This window comes from Syzygium oleosum, unplaced genomic scaffold, assembly GCF_021117445.2.
Source record: "Syzygium oleosum isolate NSW1041296 unplaced genomic scaffold, Sole_v2.1 Sole_v2.41, whole genome shotgun sequence".
Lineage (NCBI taxonomy): Eukaryota > Viridiplantae > Streptophyta > Magnoliopsida > Myrtales > Myrtaceae > Syzygium > Syzygium oleosum.
The window spans coordinates 811,969-835,526 of record NW_026607525.1 but is presented as its reverse complement, the minus strand read 5'-3'; the positions used below and the strand labels follow the sequence as shown (position 1 = coordinate 835,526).

At 39.9% G+C, this 23,558-nt stretch overlaps 2 protein-coding genes across 2 annotated transcripts; both read right to left on the bottom strand.

Annotated features, from left to right (window-relative positions):
- Positions 1 to 843: 843 nt before the first annotated feature.
- LOC115691516 (deSI-like protein At4g17486) lies at positions 844 to 3,467 on the bottom strand. The gene is made up of 4 exons (XM_030618160.2): positions 3,093 to 3,467; positions 1,951 to 2,238; positions 1,331 to 1,411; positions 844 to 1,224 (listed from the first exon to the last, which is right to left on the bottom strand). Exons 1-4 carry the CDS (start codon positions 3,223 to 3,225, stop codon positions 1,085 to 1,087), a joined length of 642 nt encoding a protein of 213 aa, XP_030474020.1. The 5' UTR covers positions 3,226 to 3,467; the 3' UTR covers positions 844 to 1,084.
- A 2,325-nt stretch (positions 3,468 to 5,792) lies between these two features.
- Positions 5,793 to 11,508, bottom strand: LOC115691530 (uncharacterized). The gene is made up of 9 exons (XM_030618180.2): positions 9,938 to 11,508; positions 9,255 to 9,862; positions 9,046 to 9,144; positions 8,820 to 8,972; positions 7,940 to 8,103; positions 6,987 to 7,134; positions 6,719 to 6,841; positions 6,528 to 6,615; positions 5,793 to 6,250 (listed from the first exon to the last, which is right to left on the bottom strand). The coding sequence occupies exons 1-9, from the start codon at positions 11,505 to 11,507 to the stop codon at positions 6,084 to 6,086; spliced, it is 3,120 nt and encodes a 1,039-aa protein (XP_030474040.2). The 5' UTR covers position 11,508; the 3' UTR covers positions 5,793 to 6,083.
- Between the last annotated feature and the right edge of the window lie 12,050 nt (positions 11,509 to 23,558).

The window sequence follows — 23,558 nt, the reverse complement described above, 5'->3', positions numbered from 1 at the left end:
ATAGGGTGGTAAAGCCAAGTCTCCATAGTGCTTATTTGCTCCCTCTGCTAAGCCAAGGGTGGTCACGATTGATTCAAGTTGCTGCGCGCAGATGATGTTATACAAAGATTACATAGAGTTAGGAGTGGGAAAGCTCATGAAAACCATACCCATAAGGAAGATGGAAAAGTAAAGCCTTTATTAGGAAATCTCTCAAAGACCCAAGTCACCTGATGTATGAAAGGAAGTTTAGTAAAGCTGCTTGTCTTTCAAAAAAATTTATCCTTAGTGTCTGCCTTTTACAGGTCAACACATACTCTCTTGACTTAAAATTTGCGACGGACAAAATTTCATAATCCTTATATAAACGGGTGTGTTTGTTTCACTGAAAATTTCATGACAAAAAAAAACATTTTTTATGAAAATTATTTTAAAGAAAAAAAGTTATTTTTTATTTGTTATTTTTTAGTTTTCTACCATTCAAACATCATAATATCGAAAAACAATTTTTCAAAAACAGTTTTGCCTAAGACATTGAATCAAACACCCGCCATCTTTTGAAATGGCCAAAAGCATAGTCACGTTCAAACTGCGCTGTCCGCTTTGTCCATTTCATTGTTTCTACCAGACATTTGCCAGTTGTGCTCTCATGTATGCTTGGTCACTGTCGACTTTACAATCCAGACTCCAGAGAGAGAGAGAGAGAGAGAGAGAGAGAGAGAGAGAGAGAGAGAGAGAGTGTGAAGCTAAAGCTTGTCTGGGATCTGACACCTCCCAAAAAAAAAGCTTGTCTGGGAGCAGGTACATCAACAGCCCCCTGCCTCCAACAAAGAAATCATTAATCACACAATTGCTGGCAAGATGGACAAAAAAACAGAAAAATTCAGAAAAATTTAAAGTCAAACATACAGGTTGGAAGGTGAACAAATTAAGGACAATTCCAATTGCAAGTGCAAAACAAAAGTCGTAAGTTGCAAACCAATGGAAAATAACAAATGATGAATTGGCCATATCATTTATCTTTGAAATAGCACAGTTAACAATGTTACAACCCCAGTTGCAGGGAAGCATCTTGTCCTCCCTTAATTGAGAAGGCAATCGAGTATCACTTCTGCATCTCTTTAACGAAAACCACTTCTCCGCTTCCCGTCACAGGTGACAACAAGTGCTTTTCTTGTTCACTTTCGTCTATTTCAGTCGACTCGTAGGGAGTGGCATTTGATAAAGATTCCGTTACTTCATCCTCTGGAGATTAAAAAGAATGAACAGCAATTACGTCCACGTCTTAATGGCAAGTGTGCAAAATGATATTCATTAACAAGAGAGAGAGAAAAATGCAGAGAATCATTACCGGAACATTCACGGTACTCTGGCGACTGTTTGACTGTAGTTAATTGTAAGCTTTCTGGAAGCAGACAACTGCATAGAGCGCCTACAGATATAATGCAAGGTGGCGATCGTCAACACTTAACAGCGGTTCCGTTTAAGAAATACAACAGTTTTTAGAGTGGTTCTATATAAAAATAATGGTAGTAAAAGAAAATTTCAAATATTTAAGGCTATACCAATCAATACATCTAGGTTTTTTTCATACATGTCATTTCATAGATTGGATATGCCACCAAAATACACGGTAAGATGCACAAAATGCTAACAACAATAAATCATGTCGGTTCTTTGTCCCGAATAGTCGTAGAGAAAGCTAGAAGAATTAGCATGCGATGAGTGTATGTCCACCCCTGTGCAATCGATACAGCTAGTTTGTTTACCTGGACGTCAAGATAACCATATATTTGTAAATTTCAGTTCACTAAACATGGAGATTCACTTCATTTTTCTGACTTGCCCATCTTATAAAAGGTCAAGTCAACCTATTTTTCAATCTTGCATGAAGGTGATTACAACGGAAACAAAAACGAACAAGCTGAAAAGATTGAGAAGATGTAAACATCAGAAATTTCATGAACTTACCTAACCGAGCAAGCCTATTTACCCAACCAGGGATCCGTCGGCCCGTCAATCTCAATGAGACATCGTCTGTGAAATGATTACAGTTCTTGGAGATGAGGTGATAAGTATCTCCATGGTATTCAGATGCCATATTCTCAATAAATGTTCGAAATTCTGAGGGAGACATATTGATGCGTCCCAACGATATGGTAGTCCTATATAAGAAACCCGGGCAGCTCCTTGGTTCCACTTCAAAAACCCCACTAACTGGGAAGTCGTGGGCACCAAATCCATACTCTTTGCCATGAACTGTTCACGCAATTAGTCGGGTGTTTCAGGTTATCACGACAAATGAAGAAATAAGAACTCAGGAACAGAAAAGGGAAATCGAAGAGAACTTCTATGAGCAACTTCTTGAATCGGCCTAACAGGGGATTTGAGGCATAACTACATGTTAATAAGTACATCTGCAGTGATTTAAGCATTCAATTCATTCGAGCAATTTGGCTCATTAAACAACGCAAGTCGAAGCATAGTGACACCCGCTGACCAACTATTGCTATCTATTTGCTTATGTCTCATTACCAGAGAGTAAAATCCTCTAGGATCATCTTCAAGAAATTGCAAAAGAAGCCGAACCACTCAATGACATACAGACCAGAGACAATAAGGTCATAACTCTCGACGGCGTCTCCTCCCTCTCACCATGCCTTTGACCCTTTGACCTTGAGGTTAATTTATCTGATGTCCAACCACAAAGTCACAAGGAACGAATTCTAAGTAAACATTCAATAAGCATTCCTCAAGCAACAAAATTCAGTTGCATTCAGTAGTTCACAAGGTACACAAGTCTAGGAACTAAGGAACATCCGACTTCATCACGAGTATCCAACGCACTGCATTATCAGTCAGCATCAGATCATATCGGCGAACATCATACCAAATCTCTCCCAAATCCGAAACTCATATCAAATAGAGAGTACGAAATGCAACCTCCGTGGCACTTTCATCATCAACAAAAACCCGAGCTTTCAACACCACAGAGCCGATCCCGGCAAAATCACAAACACCCAGATCGCAAAAACACCCGAACAAATCCAAAACAACTCGAACGGCAGAGCTAGACGCAAGAAGCCATCAGCCATCAGCTCAAGCAAACGCACCTTCGATGCCCGAATGGAAGATGCCGAAGCCGAACCAGCAGGTGTAATTATTAATGGGCGTGAGGTCGTAGACGTTCAGCACCACCTGCGTCTCGCATTCCGAGCCCGATCCGGAGGTGGTCTCCGCACCCATTTCGTTCTCCTCTTCTTCTTTTGGTGCTCCTCCTCCTTCGAGAATTCAAGAGACGACGCCCACGAAAAAGCCAAGAACCCTAGATTCGTTTCCTATGATCCGTGAACCGAAAAGGGAAAGAAGCAAAAAAGATTTCGCGGCCTCCAAGATCTCTCTTCCGGGGCTCAGAAGGAGGGGGAACCAAAAGAGGAGGAGAATCTCGGATGGAGAGGGAACAAAAACCGAATATGATGAGAGAGAGAGAGAGAGAGAGAGAGAGAGAGAGAGAGGAGTCAAACGAAGAACACGGGTGGCTCTGTCTCTCTCTTTCTCCCTGACGGTTTGACCTTCCGGTTGAAGGAATGAAACATGGAAAGGCCGGTAATGATCGGGCAGCCTAGGAGGAGGGATCTAGCTTAGTATGATCAAAGACATGATTTGTTGCTAGCTCTTGTCTGCAATGCAAAAGATTGCTTTCAGCAGCTCATTATTTGTGTGAAAATTTTGTTTAGTCCTCTTACTTTTGGACTTGCTCGATTTTTGGACATTGTGATTTCACGGGACGAGTTTGATTCGTGTATTTTATCGCATTTCTGTCCGGTCCCGATGGAGTTTGTCGTATACGCATTCCATGGGACAAGTTTGATCCGTGTATTATCGCATTTGAAGTCCTAAAACTTGTCACGAGAATGTAATCGAGTTCTTAAACTTTCAAAAACTGCAATCAAATCTTAAATCTTGTCAGGTTGGTGTAATCAAGTCATTCGCTTGATTATACTTTTTTGAAAGTTTTAGAACTCAATTACATTTTCTCGACAAATTTTAGAATTGCATTGCATTTTCTAAAAATTTTAGGACTCCATTGTGTTTTCGTGATAAGTTTTAGGACTTTCAGTACATTTATCCATTCTAAAACTATCTTTATTATATGAAGTTAAACCCGATCGATGGGCGGACCGGGTCTGTTATCAAACTTTAAAATCGTCCTTCAAATTTGCTAGTGATTAGAACAATTTTAAATTTTCTATATGGAATTAACCTGATGCTGGACGGCTTGGAGGGTTCAAGGTGGACGAGCCAAGTCCAAGAATTAAGTCAATTAGCCCTTTCGGCCCCACAGGTGCCCGCCTAGCGATGAGGTCTAATTAGAACTATGTTTGTCAATTTATGTCGTGTAGAGATTGAGCATATGGATAATAGTTACCACAAGTAGACACCCTGTTTTGCGTCTTTCTCGTTTGCAAAATCAGAAATGACTAGCCAAACAAACCAATGGGCTAAACCAAACCTTTGTCATCATGGCATATCCAAATTTTAAAAGTTATGAAAAGATTAATGGGAATTCACGTGCCGATAATTGTATATTGTGAAAGTTTCGAATAGCTTGGATAATGAAAAAGGGCAAATTGAATCCCTCGCGGGATTTGGATCAAACAAAACATACAAAATAAAAGTTCATCTAGACACGCCCATAATATTATTATTTTCAATAACAAAGATTATATATAACAATTATTTCGAGCTGTAGGTCTTTCGAACCGATCAAAAAATAAGAAAATCTTTAATACTTGGCACAATAATTAGTAAATAGGGTGGCTGAGAGTACACTGCTCAGAGAGACAGAGACAAAAAGATTTTACACTAATCTAAGACTAACTAACGTTTGGTTTTCAACACAGTTTCTAAGAATCTTCGACTGACATATAATTTATTATTAAATTTATTCTTTTTTATATAAAAAAATTCTTAAATATCTAAATTCTCTATTCTCGGATCTAGTTTTATTATTAATCTCGCTTAGTGCTCATCCATATTCATTTGATTTGTCAACATTCAACCATTTCATTTGTCACATATGCACTCCCACATCTTTTGAGCAAAAACTGATCTTTGAATAAGCCATAATTTTCGCACAGGTAGATTTTAATTGTTGGTAAATATCAAAATACTGTTGTTAAAAAGAATGGCTGACGATATTTTTTGTTCCAGGTAATTTGTCGGTGACATATTAACATTATTAAGAATTACTAATTTTTTATAAATTGTAAATAAGCAATTTTCATCCAACTTACCAACTTTTATCTTGCAAGACATATTGAACACTTCAAATTTACTAACTTAGCAACTTTTTAAATTTAAGACACTGATAAAAAGGACAAAAGGAGTTGGTAATTTGCAAACCGACAACAACAGTTGGTAATTGAATAAGCAACATCAATAAGTTACCAACACGTTATCGAAAAAATTTTGCCAACAGTTTTTTGAGACTTTGCGACTCTTTCTGAAAACATTCGGCACGAAAATATAATCCGTTATTTTGGATCCATGGCATAGAATCAAGACCCACAACTTTCTTTCAATTGCTCCATCCATCTCCAACATTCAATCACGTATCTTTATTAAAAAGTCAAAGTAGAAAACTTTTGAATCAGTTGAATGAAGAATGATAGTTCTGTCCTCAGAAACTGACATGATTTGAGTCAATACTCGATATGGTTATCAGAGCAAGAATCGGGCTAACTCTGTGCCGGTAGCTAAGAATAGGTAAAAGGAGAGAGAGAGAGAGAGAGAGAGAGAGATCCCACGAATGCATTATCAAATTGCAATCTCAGCAAGAAAAATGACAGTTTGACTCGTGTTCCTGCATCATGTTCATCTCACAGCATATGGCTCCCAAAGCATGGACGTCGCATCACAGCGGTGACTGCAAAAATTAATTCACCGTTGTCGACGGATCCTAACAAGGGTCTCTATTTTCAAAACAGTCCCTCTAAGACAGTGGACGGCAAAAACTACGCAACGTCCCAACATGCCCTGTACTCGGTGTTCCTAAAGTTACTTAGTTACAACAAAAGAAACTGGAAGACCTATATATATCATCATTTTATGTTCATTGCAGCTGACATGGCTCGTAGCTCTTTCGCAACGTCTGAGAAGGATGGCCTTGAATTCACATCGGTGGACCAACATCTCTCCATCAGTGATCTCCACGCCGGGTCACACCAACTCGGGATTTCAGGTCGTAGAGTTCCTTTGAGAATACCGGCTGAAACATCATCAGGAGAGAAATAAAGTCAGAACAGGCTTTCCTTTGACAATGCTTACTCTGATCAATACCCTTACAAAATATCCAAGAAGGGTATATAGAAAAACCAAGGTACGAAAAATAAAGCGAAATTCACAGAGCATTCGGTCGCCAATTCTGAAAAAGCATAGAAGACCAAACAGAAAAAATGGCATTCTAGAACTAATGTTTAGGTGGCCCTTTTGAATTTGTAAACCCCTTACTATAACAGATCAGAATTCTCAGTCTGGGATCATACCTATTATATCCTCCGAACGTAAGTTTGCATAGGGTTCTTCCCCAGTCAAAAGTTCCCACATGACTATTCCGAATGAGTATACATCAACCTACATTGTCAGCACATTCCCAAATTACAATGTTAAGATTGGGGCAAGGAAAATGTTGGCATCGAAAGTTGTAAATTGTATTATAGTCCAATTATTAAAATACCTTCTCTGTCACCGTGTTATTCTTATTGTTGAAAAGTTCGGGAGCCATCCATGGTATTGTCCCTCGCACTCCACCAGAGACCAGCGTTTTCTTCTTGATTTTTGATAAGCCAAGATCACCAATCTGAGGAAGGTTTACACTCACAGTTACACCTTACTCAAGAACAATGAAGGATTTGCAAATAAAGGCTCAGGCACTTAATAAAGAGGGAATCTACACTGCGATTACATTATGAAAGGCAGGACATCTAAGGTAATTGATTAATCACCTTACAAACTGGTCTCTGTGGGTCCCTCATATTCACAAGGAAATTATGAGATTTCAAATCGAAGTGAACAATGTTCTTCTCGTGTAAGTATTCCATCCCAAAGGCTGCATCCATTGCTATAATCAGCCTCTTCCGGCGATCAATTGTCCTGTCATCCAGTAGAAACATAAGCAAGCATAAAATTTGGCCTTAAGTAATTAAATTCCAAAACTGGCGAAATAGGACTTTGTCCCCACAAGAAAGATGAAACGGTCATGTGAACTCTGATATTTCACAAATAGTTTTAGGTTGAGGAGATTTCTGAGGCACAACTAGCCACAGCTCATATCAGTATACAGATTATGTCTACTACTTAAGTTTCTGAATTTCAGACCTTGCAGGGAAGGGGGTTGCTTTTTCCTTTCATGCCGACGTTCTCAACCTCATATTTTATTTCATCCCTCTTAACGAGCGTAGAGTTGGATCAACTTCTTTATTTTAGTCAGTATTCAGTAGGCATATGCTGCCTGCTTCAATTCAGGAGTAACTTGGTTCTGGGGACTTTAGAATAGAACAGTGTTAGACAATGGTCACCATAACTTCATAAAGAATGTCGACAACTCTATAATCAACTGAACAAGCCAAGTCAATGCCAGAATAGATGGTAACAGGATAATAAACTTGCGAGAATACAAAGTGACAGGCTAATGCAAGGTTACTCTCTACAACAATACTTAAAATCCTTATGATCTTGGTAAATATTCACAAAGTTCAGAATTCCAGGATGTCAAGGCAATTTAACCAAACCAACTGGTTTTAATACTGATCACATTAGGAATCCACAAAAAGCAAAATGTAGCAGCAGTATTAGGTCAGGTACTTAGATTTCCAACTTCAAATGATTTACATTAAACTTAATTGTTTATTTACTTATGATATTAAGTTCCATGTATATAATTCAGACGGATTTATACCTATCTTTCTTTCGCAAGACTTGTTTGAGGGAGCCATTGACCATATACTCTGTTACAGTTGCCAAACTTGTCACTGGCCCATCTGAAACTACTCCATAAAACGCCACTATATTTGGATGGTGAAGCTGGCCCAGCAAGTGAGCCTCCTTCCAAAAGTCAGCAACCTGGACGATATGATAACGAGATCGACAAATTAGAAAATATCTTTTCATTCAGTAGCCTTTTGTTTTTCAAGTATAAGTTCATCTATCATGTCAGACCATGAAGCTGAATCAGCAGGTTTATAAATAGTAATAATACGAGTTGACTAATCCGTCTAGTAAATAGGTCGCCCCAGTGGCGAGGGGGGAATGGGGTAGGGAAAAAGCTTTCAGACTAGAAGATTGGATCACTCAACCAGAACAACACCCATATAACACCAATTAACTTTTTGAGACAGTTAAATCTAAATATCGTCCATGAAGAATATGCACTCAATGTGAAGGGTAGGCTTAAAGTAGGCTGGTGATAACGGAGGATGAGCATTGGTGCAAGCAGATGCCCAGAATGCAAACGAGTACATTCTGTAGGGCTTAGGCCCCCATTTATACAAAAAGAAGGGCATATTTTGACAAGACATCAGTTAGGAAATCTTACTATGACTGAGCAGGCAGTTCAAATCAAAAGGAAACCAATACGTGGAATTCTCTAGCAGTTAGGTTCGCATAAAAATGTTTGGTGGATGATAAAAAGTTTGAAAATCTATGATCCTACAAACAGAGTTTCTCATAAAAAAAGATAGTGACTACAAGTGATTGGTAATTACAATAAATCTGCAAATCTACCAAGTAACCAAACATTTGAGACATGACATTTAAATGTCGCAACTGGGAGAAATTACCAGACGATCTTCCCGAGCAGCACCGTCTGTGAAGCAACAAGACTTTAGCCTCTTAATCGCAACATCAGATCCCCTCCACTTCCCATAGTAGACAGTTCCATATGTACCGGATCCCAGTTCCTTTATACATTCTACATCTGTAGTTTTAATAGTCTGCAGAGAAAATGGAAACCTTTAATCCTTCTAACATTGGAAGGGAAGGCACCAAAGCAAATTGAAATATTACCTGCAGTCCTTGAGAAGCGAGGTACGCCTTAAATGCAGTCAAGTCCATTGAGATGCCGCCAATTACCTTAGAGCACTTGGGACTTCCTTTAAACTTGTCCTGTCAAAGGAAAGGCTCATGCTGAGTGAAGTCAATGGATAGTATCATATGCTCAAGAAACTTTACTCGCTAATTCCTTGAGCAAATGGGAAAGTATCCTCGAGCATTACCTTGCCGTCAATGCTTAAACCTGATGAAAGTTCCTCCAGATTATCTTTATAAACATGATTTTTTTCCACCTTAGGGACAGCCTCTGAAGACGAATCAGATTGAACTCCATTTGATTCATCAAGTTGTGGGCCCGTGCTAAACTCCATCAGATCTATAGACTTGGCTTGTGGCTTGGCCAAAGCATTGTTGCTAGTTGCACGAGAAGACTGTGCAGATAGTTCCACTTCTTTGGATGACGATAGTGAGAGGTTATGTAACGACAGATCAACTGATGATGAAATGTTATTATTATAGCTTGACAAGTTAATCCCCGTTGATCTACTGGGAAACTTGCCGTAGCATCTCATGCCTGTGCTGTCACTACATTTGCTGTCACTTGGCAAGAGATATAAGTCGGAACTTTCCAAAGGATCCACAGGAAGTGGTTTCTTGTCTGCATTAGAACTACATTTTGACCCATTATGGAAATTTTCAGGGGAGGTTTGATGTATTGCAGTGTTCTTATACTCATTTAATGCGGATTGGACATCATCTTGAGCATTCATCACCTCTAGGCATGTCGATGGACACATGGAATCATGATGCACAGCTGGCTTCCCATCCACACCTGCAGAGACGCCTCGATAAGTTGGATTGCATTCCATAAACATTGCATTTGCATATAGTAGGGTTGGATAATCACCTTGAGCATAAATGCAAGGATTTTCACGATTCGAATAGGAGTTCATCAAACTCACACTTCCATTCGACAAACAGTTATAAAATCCGGTCCATGCCTTGTGCTCTGCCTGATGTGTCGTTAACTGCTCCTGCTTTGACATATTAGAAATAGGCTTGAGACCAGGATAACCTTTTCCAAGCGATAGCCTCTGTTCAGCTTTAACGGCTAGGTGGCTCTCCATCTCAGCTGGATCATAGCGATGATTTCGGACATGATATGGATGAACCCTCTGATCTCTTGCATTGGATGCAGCTGATCTGTGGCTGCGGTTACTGCTCTGCATCGCTCCCCATGCCCTGCCAGCCACAGCTGAAGGCTCTTGAGCATAACTTCTTCCGGCAAGTGGATTGATGCAAGGTAATGGTACAATGTTTTCCCTGTTCAAATGACTCTGCAACCCCACGTCGATCCTTCTCAAGTTTTTCGAAGCATCAACACTATCACCCTTCAAAACCACTGCGGGATTGCCCCGTTGCATTGGATCCTGAGGTACGGTAATATAATGACTTGAGCATCCTTTGCAGATCCCTGACTCGTGGCCACATTTCCGCGATACAATCTGTGAAGCTAGATACGTTTGCACAGGAAGATTCCCGTTTCTTGGAGTTAGAGGGCGTGGGCGTGCTACCCGAAATTGAACGAGATTATAACGGCTCTCACTGCCCGGACAATGCGTGCCCACTTCTCTACGGTCCAACATGCCCATCGCGGCTTGGGGTCCAGAAGCCAAATCAGGATGTGACTGATCGTACTTTGCGCGCGCCCCGCGAGCAGAAAATTCCATCTTTGTATTCGAAACATCTCGAACATTGTTGTAAACAGCCAATTGTCTCACGAGAATTGGCTCGGTCCACCCCATATTCCTAACAGGATCATCACGAAGTCCCGTCCCGGCAACACCCGTCGCCGGATTCTTAACAACCGCGCAACTAACCAAACTGCCGCGAAACCGGGCCTCCTGATCTTTTCGACCCTCGAATCCATAACCATTGAAACCCCCCAACCCTCTCCTACCCGAAAACTCATTCTCCCCACACACGCCACCCCCCCGCGCACCGCCATCCTTCCCTAGCCCACCACCGTCTTCGCGACCCTTACCATCACTACCGTCGCTAAAAACAAAGAGCCAGAGCCTCGCGTGCTTACCGCGCGCCTCGAGCTTGTCGTGCTCCTCGATCATGCACCTGACGTCGTCGTTGGAGGCGACCGAGACCAGGGGCGCGTCGCCGGCGCGGCCGGCGCCGGGGAGGAGCTGGTACTTGACGGAGAAGCCGCCGGAGCGGGGAATGCTGGGGCAGAGATCGGCGATCTTGGACGCGAGGCGGGAGAAGGAGACGCCGCCGCGGTCGACGGAGACGATGCGGGTCTCGCCCCCGACGTAGCGGAGGTCGCCGGAGGGCGGGCGGGGCTGGAGGGCGCCGTTGAAGCTGCAGACGAACTTGAGCTTTCTTGATGGGTTGACGCCGGCGCCGGTGGCGGCGGCGGCGGCGGGTTTCTTCCGGAGGCGAGAGAGAGACAGAGGCTCTTTCATGGCGAGAGAGCGAGAGAGAGAGAGAGAGAGAGAGTGTGTTGGGTGGCAGAGAGAGAGGGGGAAGTGAGAGAGAGTTTATAGTTGCGAGTGCGAGTGGAGGGGGGGAGAGTGACGTCATGCGAGGGGGGGGTTATGAGTGGATTGACCGAATTGCCCTCGATCTAAGATAGGAAACTTCCTACTTTCATTAGCAATTTCACCTATAATTTTAGTAATAGTTGAGTTAATGTCACGAAAAATCTTAAATTTATACAATTATGATAAATTTATCCTAAATTAAATTTTTGATTTCGAAAAACCCTAAATTGATACATCTATGACAATTTTACCTTCAAATTTCTAAGTTGAATGACACTTAGTAGTTGGCAAGTGTATCGATTTGGGGTTTTACCCTCCGTCTGTCACGTATGTACCATTTTGTAGTTTTTCGTGATGTTAATTCAATTTAATGGAAGGTAAATTTGTCGTAAATATAAAAGTTTAGAGTTTTTTGTGGTCAAAAGGGTAAATCTGTCACAAGTATACTAATTTGGAGTTTTTGATTGTCAAAAAATTAGTTTTGGATAAATTTATTATAGGTGTACCGGTTTAAGATTTTCGTGGTATAAGCTCGTAATGGTTTTCCTACTTTGAATCTATTCAGGCAACTTTTCCGTGAATTACACCATGAAATAATTCGAGTTCATAAAATTGAATAATTATTTCGTGTGGAATTGTGAGTCTAAACACCCTATGAGTTATTATGTGTCGATCGAGTGTGATTGTAAGCTCTCGTTTCATCGCTCAATCCATAATGAAATCCCGTGCCACTTTTTTCCATCACTAATTGAATCACATGAATCTGAAGTTCAATTTATAAATTAGTGTTTATACTTTTATAGTTGGTTACGTGTAGCGCCTTAAACGAGTCAAAACAAAGCGCATATTTGTACTTTAGTCCATTACGTGGGCCAACATCTAAATTCGTGCAAATATTATTATAATATATGATGGAGTGGGGGTCATTAATCAATTAATTAAAAGCATATGCTAACTTGCGCGCCTAAGTTCCATGCATGAACATCAAACCCAGGAGAAGGAAAAAATGGAACCGATTTTTATTAACAGGTGTCTCCGAAATATTCGATAAATTATAATATAAAAAATTTACGCAAGTTTTTATACGTCTCCTTGAATGTGTATTATACGTTACATATTCTGGGAATTTAAGTAGCTTTATCAAAATATGCTCGATAAATATTTCGAAATTTTTATTAGCAGGTGCTTATTTGGTGGAGCGGTAGAATTATCGGTTTTTTTTTTATCGAAGAATTATCGGTTCAAAACCAATAAAAGTGCTTTTTGCATATCACTTTGTTAAAATTCAAATAATTTTTTATGTACTTGAAACCAAGGAAAATCTCTGCATAATTTGTCATCGAGGAGATTTCAAATATCTGGCAAATGAAAGAATACCATGCACGTCAGAAAGGTTTCTAAATCGGCTAAAATCAAAATGGATTACTCAAATAATAGCCATTTAATTAAATAAACCATCTCATGTGAATACCATTACAAACCCTCCAAATCCAATACACGATCTGAGTAGTACAAATTCCACTGTATGTTGATCTCCTCATCAGTGTCGGCTCATATAACCTAACAATACTCTTTATTCAATCGACGTTTCGGTTTATTCCTGCCCGCTTTCTCATCCCAAGGCACTGTTGAGAGCCGCACATATGCGGCGTCTTTTCGTCAAATTATTAAGGTGAGCCGCACATATGCAAGCGTCTTTTCGTCAAATTATTAAGGTCCACACATCTGCATCGTCTTTCTCCGTAGGATCTAAAAAATGCTGCCAGTCAAACTCCGCCGCATCAAATCATTAAGGTCCGTTAAACAAAAATTAATCTAGATACCGTTCATAAATCATTAGGTATAATCAATTCCGTAGTTATCGAATTATGACGCGATTTTTATTATAGTTAATTATTTTATTGGAATATTTCAATACGAGGGAAATATAAAAAGAAAGAAGAAGGAGGTGCACTTTAAGGTTGGCAAGTCAGGCGCACATCGGCATACGAGTCCAAAAAAAGAGAATAGCAGATAACTTCACCATCAAGTTTGGTATCCTCGTGCTGACGTGGACCACTTAGATCCCCACCTGGAAACCACAAAAGCCGATACAAAAGTGCGCCTCTTCGGTTGGGGGATTCGGGCCCCACTCGGGGGCCCACCTCTGGCCACCAGCACGGCGACACGTGGCGGTGATGAGTTGGTAACCCATCTCGTCGTCGCCGCCGCCGCCGCCGCGGCGGGGTCAAGCCGTGGGTCCCGAATCAGAGTCAGCATGTGGAGCCCAGTGGCCGGTTTCGGGCGGCCACGGGTCAAGCGCTGACGTGGACAAATGGGACGGTGGATTGATTCGTACATCAATCGGGAAGTGACTCCAGCATTTTGGCGTATAGGGGACAAAACATCCACGTTTGATTTGATTTCTCTTTTGTTTTGAGGTTGTGAATTGGGATTGAAACTTTTGTCCCTTCTTCTTGTGGACAAAAGAGTGCATGCTGTTCTTGTATTATTATTATTATTATTTTTCATCAAAGTAACATTCCATTTATTTTCACGGAAATATAAAAAGAAAACTATGTTGTCCAACTGCAAATCTAGATCTCAAACAACTTCAAAAACAAAACAACTCCAAATAACGTGACGAATCACCGGGATAATATTTGAGGTTATACGCTTAAAAAGCAGATCTGTAACTTCTTTAAACCAAAATCGGTGGCCGATCATCGAATTTGTCTTCAATAACGAGCACATATCGAGACCTCCATTTGTTACTACAGCTTTGCCTTCCGGCGATGAGAGCCTGGGTTCGGCGTCCCCAATACCATCACCATTAGGAATAACAAGGTTAAACGAGCATAGATCTGGCATTTGTTAGAGCAAATCCTTCATGAAGCTCTTCCGATCTCTTTCAAAACTTGACTTGTACATCAATGAGACTTGAGGAAAGCGAAACCCCGAAAACATACAGAAAATCCCCAAATCTAGACTAGATTTTGGTAGTAACAACGTTGTTCTCGTATTGAATGAGAAAAATTATTATAGTATAGTGGATATTGGATGAAATCAAGGCTAGATGGTAAATATTTCAGAAGGGTTGGGTTCATATTTATCTCAAAAGTATCTGATCTCGCGTTGATAATTCATCATATTGCTTATACATCTCGGATCTCAATTATCGTTTAATCTTCGGGGCACACATTCAATAATTAGACGAGCATTAAAGTCGTTCGTCCAAAATGTTGTTGTTAATTACTCGATCGAGGCAAGAAAAGTTCATCTTTCTTCTCGAGTAAAATCTTGGGACTTTGATCACCAAACTGGCCCCATCGACATAGGTTATGAAGAAATAAGAATTCGTACTTTATATTTTCTAGGTTATGTTTGATAGACCTAATCGCACCATTCCTAGTCGCGATTATTAGACTACAACGACTTAACTCGCTAATTGCAAGCGATGACTTATCCAATCGTGCCAAATTTTTCTTTTTTTTTGGTTGGTCCGAATGAGCGGCTTCGCCGTTACTAGGCCATATCATGAAAGTATAGCAATTTCCCCGACGACACATTCACTCATGTTCAATGAAAATCATTAGCATTTGCATAACAACATGAACAATAAGGCTAGTCGACACGAACCCGATTTCGCAAAACACGAATTCCCCAGTCCTATCCTATGCTCATGGACCGGCCTTCTCGGTGAGCCGCCCTCATGTGAACGAGCTCTTGACCGCGGGGCTAGCTTTCAAAGTCAAAGAAAGCGATGTCATCTCTTGAGTCCATGACATGACCCTTTGGGAGTTCGGCTACAGCGCATGACGTTGCAGCAATTCTAAACTGACGGCAGCAGAATGCATCTTTTCAATTTCGAAATGAAATTTCTCCGGAAAATTTAATTTTCATTAATATAATGAAGACGGTGGAAATTACAATTATGATGTTTGAACCTCACGGTCAATGCACGCTGTTGGAAAAAATGTGTTTGTAGGAAATGGAATCGGAATGTAGTCGGACTTTGGGGCGTGTAATCACTGTCTTTTTGGATCAATTTACCCCACAAAGTTGTTGCAGGTTACTGGTAAATTCCCTTCAGGATACAACAAAGTCACGGTGAGAATACTGGATAACAATTCCGGTATTTCTCCTAAAACTCTCTGCGAAACAATTGAGAGAATGGCTGTCTCGTTTTTCTCTTAAAGAAGACGAAAATGAAGGGAGTTATTCCTTACCAAAAAAAAAAATAAAAAATGAAGGGAGTTATGTTCTTCTGTCAATTGAATAGAATTGTCAAATATATATAGAACACGTCTCTTGGTGTCTAACTATCCATACGGACACACCCATTCATGTCCGAAACATTGCAATTTGGACATAACCCTTCGTGTCTGAAAATCGCCATTCGGACACAATAGTTCATGTCCGAAAAGTTGCAATTCGAACACAACTCTTCAAGCATGAAAATTGTCAATTTTGGACATACCTTTTCATGTCCAAAAAACGGACAGTTTTGTTCGAACAGTCATTAGTTAAAATAAATAAATAAATTGTTGATTAAAGCCTAAGTGAGCGTAATATGCGCGTTAAAATCGCGCACCCGCACGCGGATATTATAGGGTCAAGCCCGCTCACCCATTTTTCTCCATTTACAATAAAAGATAATATTTTAACTTATAAATAGATCAAAACTTTCATTTCTTTCCTATGTAAGACAAGGAAATAGCCTTATTTATTTGTTTTACAAACAAACATCAACACACGCTAGATCAAAATTCTAGTCATGAATACCACCTACTCATGTCTTTGTGTTACAAGGCGCTACTTGACAACACAAGTCTAGCTCCACTTGGTGCGATATCTTCAATTTGTACATGAACATCAAAGTTCTTAGTAGGTCTTACGGTGGACGGATGTAATGGCTCCGATACGCGAGGCTATGGTAAAGCCGCTCGAGAGCGCTTGATTCTTTAACTCGTAGATATTCATTGATTATCCAAAGCCGGGCATTGTGAAACATGACTCGAGCATCTCTCACGCCAAATCGAGAAATCGGGCCAAATTCAGATAGTCGAATTCCATGACCTGGGTGAGATCGAAGTTTCGAATTAGGGTGCGTATGGTAACGTTTCTATTTCTGGGAACAATTTCTTTTCAGAAATAGTTTTTTCTATTTCTATTTCCTGGAAGATTTTTTGAGCAAAATAATGCGTTTGGTAATCGCACAAAATTTCTATTTCTAGAACAAATGTGTTTGTAAGCTACAAAATTTCTATTCTGGAATAGAAAAAGAAGAATGCGTTTAGTAACGTATAAAATTTCTATTCCTAATTTTTGCATTCAAATCTATATCTTTTATTTAACTATAAGTACAAGTTATAAGTGAAAAAAACCAATAAGCATGATTTATTGGTTTGTCTAATCCTTTTTAGGGGTTTAAAACCCCTTTTAATCCCTAAACTAAGAAATCTTCAAAAATGCCACTTGGGCACCTCAAAAATTTAAATTTCACTCAAAGTAGGTGGCCACAGGTATTTTAAGCCATTATGTGAATTTTTTATATTTTTTGGGGTAAAATTTATTAAAATTTTTTACTTTCCCTAAATCTGTTTCTTTTTATTTTTCCGAAAATTTTTTATGAAATTTTTTAATTTTTCAATTTCGGAATTTTGCAAATATTTAAGGGTTTTCTGAGTTTTTCTGATTTTTATGGATTTTCTGAGAATTTTCTGATTTATATGAATTTTGGGATAATTTTCTAATTTTTTATGGGATTTTTCTGAAATTTTTCTAATTTTTATGAAATTTCGGAATTTTTTAATTTATTCTAAGCCATTATGTGAATTTTTTATTTTTGATTTTTTGGGGAAAAGTTTATTAAAACTTTTTACTTTCCCGAAATTTGTCTCTTTTATTTTCCGAAAGCTTTTTATGAATTTTTTAAATTTTTTCAATTTCGGAATTTTGCAAATTTTTATGGGTTTTCTGAGTTTTTCTGATTTTTATGGATTTTCTGAGAATTTTTCTGATTTTTATCAATTTTTGAATTTTTGGAATTTTTATAATTTAATTAAATTTTTTTATTATTTCGCCGAGAATGGACCGGACCAAGTGCTTTGAGACGGTTTGCAAGCGACGGAGGATGGAGGAGGAGCCGAGGTCGCGGCTTGAGGACCGGACCTTTCTATTTCTATTTCTATTTGGAACAAAGAAGTAGATTTTTCTACTTCTTATTTCGCTTCAAATCTATTTCTGGCCACTTTTCTACTCCGAAATAGAAAAATAAAATGCGTTACCAAACGGTTTATGTTCTTTTTTTGTTCCAATGAACGAGAAGAACAGAAAAAAGAGAAACGAAGCGTTACAAACGCGCCCTAGTCTCTTCATCGATCGCCATCAACTGTCGTCCCCATTTTATTCTCATATTCGTGCAAGAAGCTACTAAGTTTGTGGGATATAGATTCAGATACAATCCGCTCAGGTGGGCTCTCATTTTCCAAGCTGTAAAGTGGTCAAGAAAGGAATGAGTTTCAAAAGAACCATTTTCCCACTAACTTTTGCATTTTTTTATTTAGATTTCCTCATTATGATTAAGCAAGTTGAATTCCCACTAACTTTTGCATTTTTTTCAAAAGAACCCTCGAGAGCTCTTGATCAATGGATTAGTATTTTTATTTAAAAAGGGATAATGATACAAACAGTTCCTGAACTTTGGCCAAATATGCAATGTGGTCCCTAAATTTTTAATTTCTTCAATGCAGTCTTTGAACTTTAATCCAATGTATAATATGGTTCATAAACTTTTAATTTGTTCAATGTTGGGCTAATTTGATCACTAAAGTTTAGGAAAAGTCAACCATGAAGCATGGCTAAAGCGGCGATGTTCAATGACCATCGGTTCGACATGTCAATGTCTCTGCTTCGAGGTGCCTACGCCAATTCGGTATATCCACGACATTGCTGTGAAATGAAAATGGGATGATACGAGAGTGAAGGTCGGATGTAATAACAATGCGAGACAAGCATGGGAGGGATTTCGAGAAACGGGAGATGCTTTATGGGTTTTGTTAAGTCAAAGTGGTCAAGCTCGTGGTAGGGGTGTGCAAAATGAACCGCTCGGATTGTATCGAACCTATCGGTTGCATCCGATTTCCGGAAGTGTTGGTCCGATTCCCTGTTCCTAAAAGTAGAACCGGTGTCCGGGCGGTTCGATTTTAGGTTTCAAGGGGCAATTGGACCGACCGGACCGAACCAACTACATATACTTTTTTTAATTTTTTATTTCTTCAAAAAAAATTAGTAAAATATAAACTAAACCCACATACAATGATTTTCCCTTATTGTCGTGCAACAATGACTCTTCACTTATCGTCGCATCTGTCAATATATTGAGATTTGTCACCCACTCTCGTCGTGATGGGAAAAAAATAAAAAAGTAACCGGTTCCCAATTCTATGACCAACCGGTCCAGTCCCCGGTTCTCAAGATTGAGAACTAAGAACCGATCACCCCTAGTTCGTGGGTATATTTTAGATCAAAGTCGAATCTCGAGAGAAATTTGGGAAAAAGATGGTACTTTATGGGGATTTTTGAAATTTTTCTTAATTTTTATTTTCCATATTTTTAGAGTGTAATATGGAAATGTTCTTGTCAACTAGCAATTCGCCCATCTGGCCAAAAAACAAGCAATTCGCCTCTTTCCTCCTGATCCCAAGCGATCTATTCTTTTTCATAAAAAAAAGGATGAAATTTCGGTGAAAGGTAGCACCCTTAAGAGATGTTCGAATAGGATGTGTTTCAAATGGTCACCAACTTCTTTGTTTTGGGTACTCTTGATCGTTCTCTCAATAGAATTCATATTACTCTTATTCCTAAAGTTTCAAACCCGGAGTGTATTTCTCAGTTCAGGCCTATAAGTCTTTGTAACTTTAGTTACAAGATTATTTCTAAGGTTATGGCGAATCGCCTAAAACCTTGGCTTCCTGACCTCATTACCTTGGAACAAAGTGCCTTTGTGAGTGGTAGGCAAATACAGGATAATATCTTTATAATTCAAGAGGTTTTACATCAACTGAGAATACGCAAAAGGAAAAGAAAATTCCAGGTGCTTCTTAAATTGGATATGCAGAAGGTATATGACCGGGTGGAATGGGATTTTCTATGCTGAGGATTGGATTCTGTGAAAGATGGGTTTCTTTGGTAAAACAATGTATCTCCACAGTTACTTTTAGTGTGAAGGTTAATGGGGAACCGTTGCCTTACTTCCACCCAACCCAAGCCATTAGGTAAGGAGATCCATTATCACCATACCTGTTCATAATCATGGCGAACGTGCTTTCCTATTTATTAACCCAAGCAAATGCGGATGGGAGTTTAAAGGGGATAAAATTGAATAGATATTGCCCTATACTTTCTCATTTGTTGTTCGCGGATGATGCGATTTTCTTCTTGGATGGCACTATCACAGAGTGTCAAAATATGGCAAATTTGTTGAATCAGTATTGCTTTGCCTCAGGTCAAGCCATTAATCTAAACAAGTCCTGGAATTTACTTTAGCAATGGTTGTCCCGAATCTAAAGAGTAACATGGCGAATGAATTGAGAGTCCCAATCATCGAGAAGACGGGGAAATATTTAGGAATTCCTACGGACGGGTCGGTCAAAGAAAGAAATGTTTGCTTGGATCCTAGTGAGAGTTAATATGAAGTGAGAGGGATGGAAAGAGAAGTTGTTGACGAAAGCTAGCAAAGAGGTGTTGATCAAAATGGTGGTTCAGACGCTACCCCAATATGCCATGCCTATATTTAAACTTCCTATTTCTATTTGTAAAGCAATCGAACGGAAAGTTGCTTCCTTTTGGTGGAAACAAAACGCCTCTAAATCGGGAGTTCATTGGAAGAGATGGGAAGTATTGAAAACAAGGAAGGATAATGGTGGACTTGGCTTCAAAGACCTCGTTGATTTTAATAGGGCCATGCTGGGTAAGCAAGTTTGGAGACTAGCACAATCCCCTTCAGCATTGTGGAGTTGGATCCGAAAAGGAATTTACTTTCCTAAAGTTAAAATCTGGAATGCTAGCAAAGGTTCTCGTCCGTCTTGGGGGTGGCAAAGCTTGATATTGGGGAGAGATGCAATTAGCCAGAATATAAAATGGGTGGTTGGTGATGGGAAGAGTATCGATATTTGCGTGGACAGGTGGCTTTCAGCTGGTGTTATTGGTGGCCCAGCGAATAGGGAAGATCCTAAAATCGTGATGGAGCTTATTGATCATGAAGCAAAGGTCTGGAATGTACAAAAGTTGGAAGTGCTCTTTGAAGAATGCATGGTACAGGAAATTTTAACTATCCCTCTATACTCCAATTTGAGCAAGGACCAGCTTATTTGGACAGGCAACAGGGATGGATCCTTCACGGTCAAGAGTGGACACAATATCATTCGATCCAACCAAAAGTATCAAATACAATACAAGTGACATCATCCTATCGGCCTCCTCGTATTCTATGGAATACTATTTGGCAGCTACGTTCTTCTCCTAAAATACGATTCTTTTTGTGGAGTGTGTGTCAAAACGCACTACCCACAAAGGACAATTTGCATAAACATAAGCTGTTACCTGTTTAGATTTGCCCGTTGTGTCGATAAGTTCCAGAAACAGTTGAACATCTGTTCATTTTGTGTGAGTGGACCAAGGCTATATGGACGGATTCAAGAATAAAGATCAACACATCCCAGAAACATCACAAGAATGGACAAATGGATTCTTAAGGCTATGACGGTAGGATTTAACGCACCTCGAGAGAATTGATCATTGTTATACTTTGGTTGATATGGAAAGCTCGAAATTCCTATGTTTTTCAAGGTCACAACCCAAATCCAGGTACAATCGTGGATGAAGCCCTCGCCCTGTAGAAGAGTTTTGTGCTGCAGTCCCAAATACCCAAGAGTTTAACAAAGAAGAGTGGTGATTTACCGATGGGGGTGGATGCTGCCGGGAAAAGGCCTTTTGAAGATGAATGTTGACGGATCGTGGATTAACAGCTCCTCGGAGGCTTAAATCGCTGGGATCTGTCGAGACACTCATGGAGTGCCGATTACTGGGTTCGCGGAGAAAATTCGAGTTGATTCGGCCGAGTTAACTGAAACCCTCTTTTGAAAGGAAGCTAGGCACACGTTCGGTTCTGAACGAAAGGGGAAGTGATTGGCGGGGAGATACTCTTGATCTGCAAGTGGTCCTACAAAGTGATAGCTTATCGATAGTCGACTCTGTATTAGGCCGATGCCAAAGCCCATGGACTACTCGTCTCTTAATTAGTGAATGTAGGGGCCTCTTGGCCCTTCTTCAAAGAGTTGTTGTGGAATTTTGTCCAAGAGAAGCTAATCACTGTGCCGATTGGATTGCCAAAGCTCATAGAATAGGGTCCCTCCCTATTAATTGGCTCTCTAAACCCCCCCAACCCCTTTGAGATTTATTATGTTTAGATGCCCAACTATGTTGTTCTTCAAGTTCTACTACTTAATGAGAATGTTTCGCTTTCGATAAAAAAAAAAAAAGAGATGTTCGAACGCAACTTCTACATTTTACTTTGGAAAAATTTCAAGTAAGCATGAAATGGAACCCTTCTCTCAAAAGAGAATTAAAGTTTTAAGGTCTGAAGTGGCTAAATTGGTGCAAAATAAGAGCACGAATTCCCCATTGGGGTTTTCTTCGGCGAACTAGAATATGAGTAATTTTTTTTGGGGAAAATGATTTAAATAGTCTTTGAACTTTAACCTAATGTGTAATATCGTCTCTGAACTTTTTGTATATGTTCAATGTGGTTTTTATACTTTTGATATATGTTCAAGTTATTCCCTGGATTATATGAAAATATTTAATATTATCCTTCCATTAATTCAAGTTCAGGGACATCATCGAAAATTTTCATATAGTCCAGAGACGAGACTGAGCATGTATCAAAAGGTCATGGACCATATTGAACAAATCGAAAGTTCACGGACGGCATTGCATATTCAGCTAAAGTTTATGGACCACATTGAATAAATTAAAAGTTCAAGAATCACTTGCATATTGGGCTAAAGTTCAGGGACCATCCATGTCATTTTCCTTATTTTTTTTTCCAAAATTCGCAGCCGGGTAAAAAATGAATAAAATCCTGAAAATGAGAAAAAAAAAACCCCCAAAAAATTCTAATTAGTTTTTTTTTTGTTTGGTCGGATTTCTCCTTCTTTCACAGGTTCGGGGAAAGCATGCAGAGAATTACAAAATTTTCTGGTCAGCCTCCTCCTCCTCGTCACTTGATGCAACCATTTGTGCTACTTCTCTCAGGTGGTGGCAAGGCAGCTTGGCGTGCAAATGGACCCTGAAACATCCATTCGCCGTCTCTGCTGACGAACGTTGGGAGAATGCGAGGCGCCGGCCGAGATCCCTCACTGTCCCGGAGGTGATGATCCGGTGGACCCTCAAGGTCAAGCTGCGATGTTTCGTTTTCTTCTGCAACGCAAAGTTGTATCGAGAACGGACGCTATGAGAAAACAGGGATACAGGGTCATTCATTGCTGTCAGGAGCAAGTGCTCTGTTCTTTGCTCTCATCCACGGTGCTGCTACAATCGCGAATGTCAATGACCGATGGGGGATGTCGAGGAGTTTGCTTGGTAGTGCTTGTGGAAAGAATGCAGAGGCTTCGACTGTCGACATAGTTCTGGCTTACACAGAGGACCTCAAGTAGGACACGGCGGTGGCCAAGGAATGAGTCAGTCGTTCGAGGAGACCACAATGGTCCGCCCCTTTTGGGAGGGTAAGTAATAAAAAAACAGAGACTTCTCTTCTAGGAATTCTTCTTCTTTGTCCTGTTACGTTGAATTGCTGTACCCAGTTGAGTCTCCTCGCCCATTCAGATATTGCTTTTCGCCACCCTGTCCCTCTCCGTCTCTCTCACTCTCTCTCTCTCTCTCTCTCTTTCTAATGGGTCATCTTTCTCAAGGATTGAAAGTTTTTCAGCA

Coding starts and splice junctions, on each gene's coding strand:
- LOC115691516 (XM_030618160.2), bottom strand. CDS start 3,225: ATGGGTGCGGAGACCACCTCCGGATCGGGCTCGGAATGCGAGACGCAG. Junction 2,239..3,092: donor CTTCCATTCGGGCATCGAAG/GTGCGTTTGCTT, acceptor TTGCGTGAACAG/TTCATGGCAAAGAGTATGGA. Junction 1,225..1,330: donor AGAGTACCGTGAATGTTCCG/GTAATGATTCTC, acceptor TTTAATCTCCAG/AGGATGAAGTAACGGAATCT.
- LOC115691530 (XM_030618180.2), bottom strand. CDS start 11,507: ATGAAAGAGCCTCTGTCTCTCTCTCGCCTCCGGAAGAAACCCGCCGCC. Junction 8,973..9,045: donor TCGCTTCTCAAGGACTGCAG/GTAATATTTCAA, acceptor TTTTCTCTGCAG/ACTATTAAAACTACAGATGT. Junction 6,842..6,986: donor CACAGAGACCAGTTTGTAAG/GTGATTAATCAA, acceptor AACCTTCCTCAG/ATTGGTGATCTTGGCTTATC.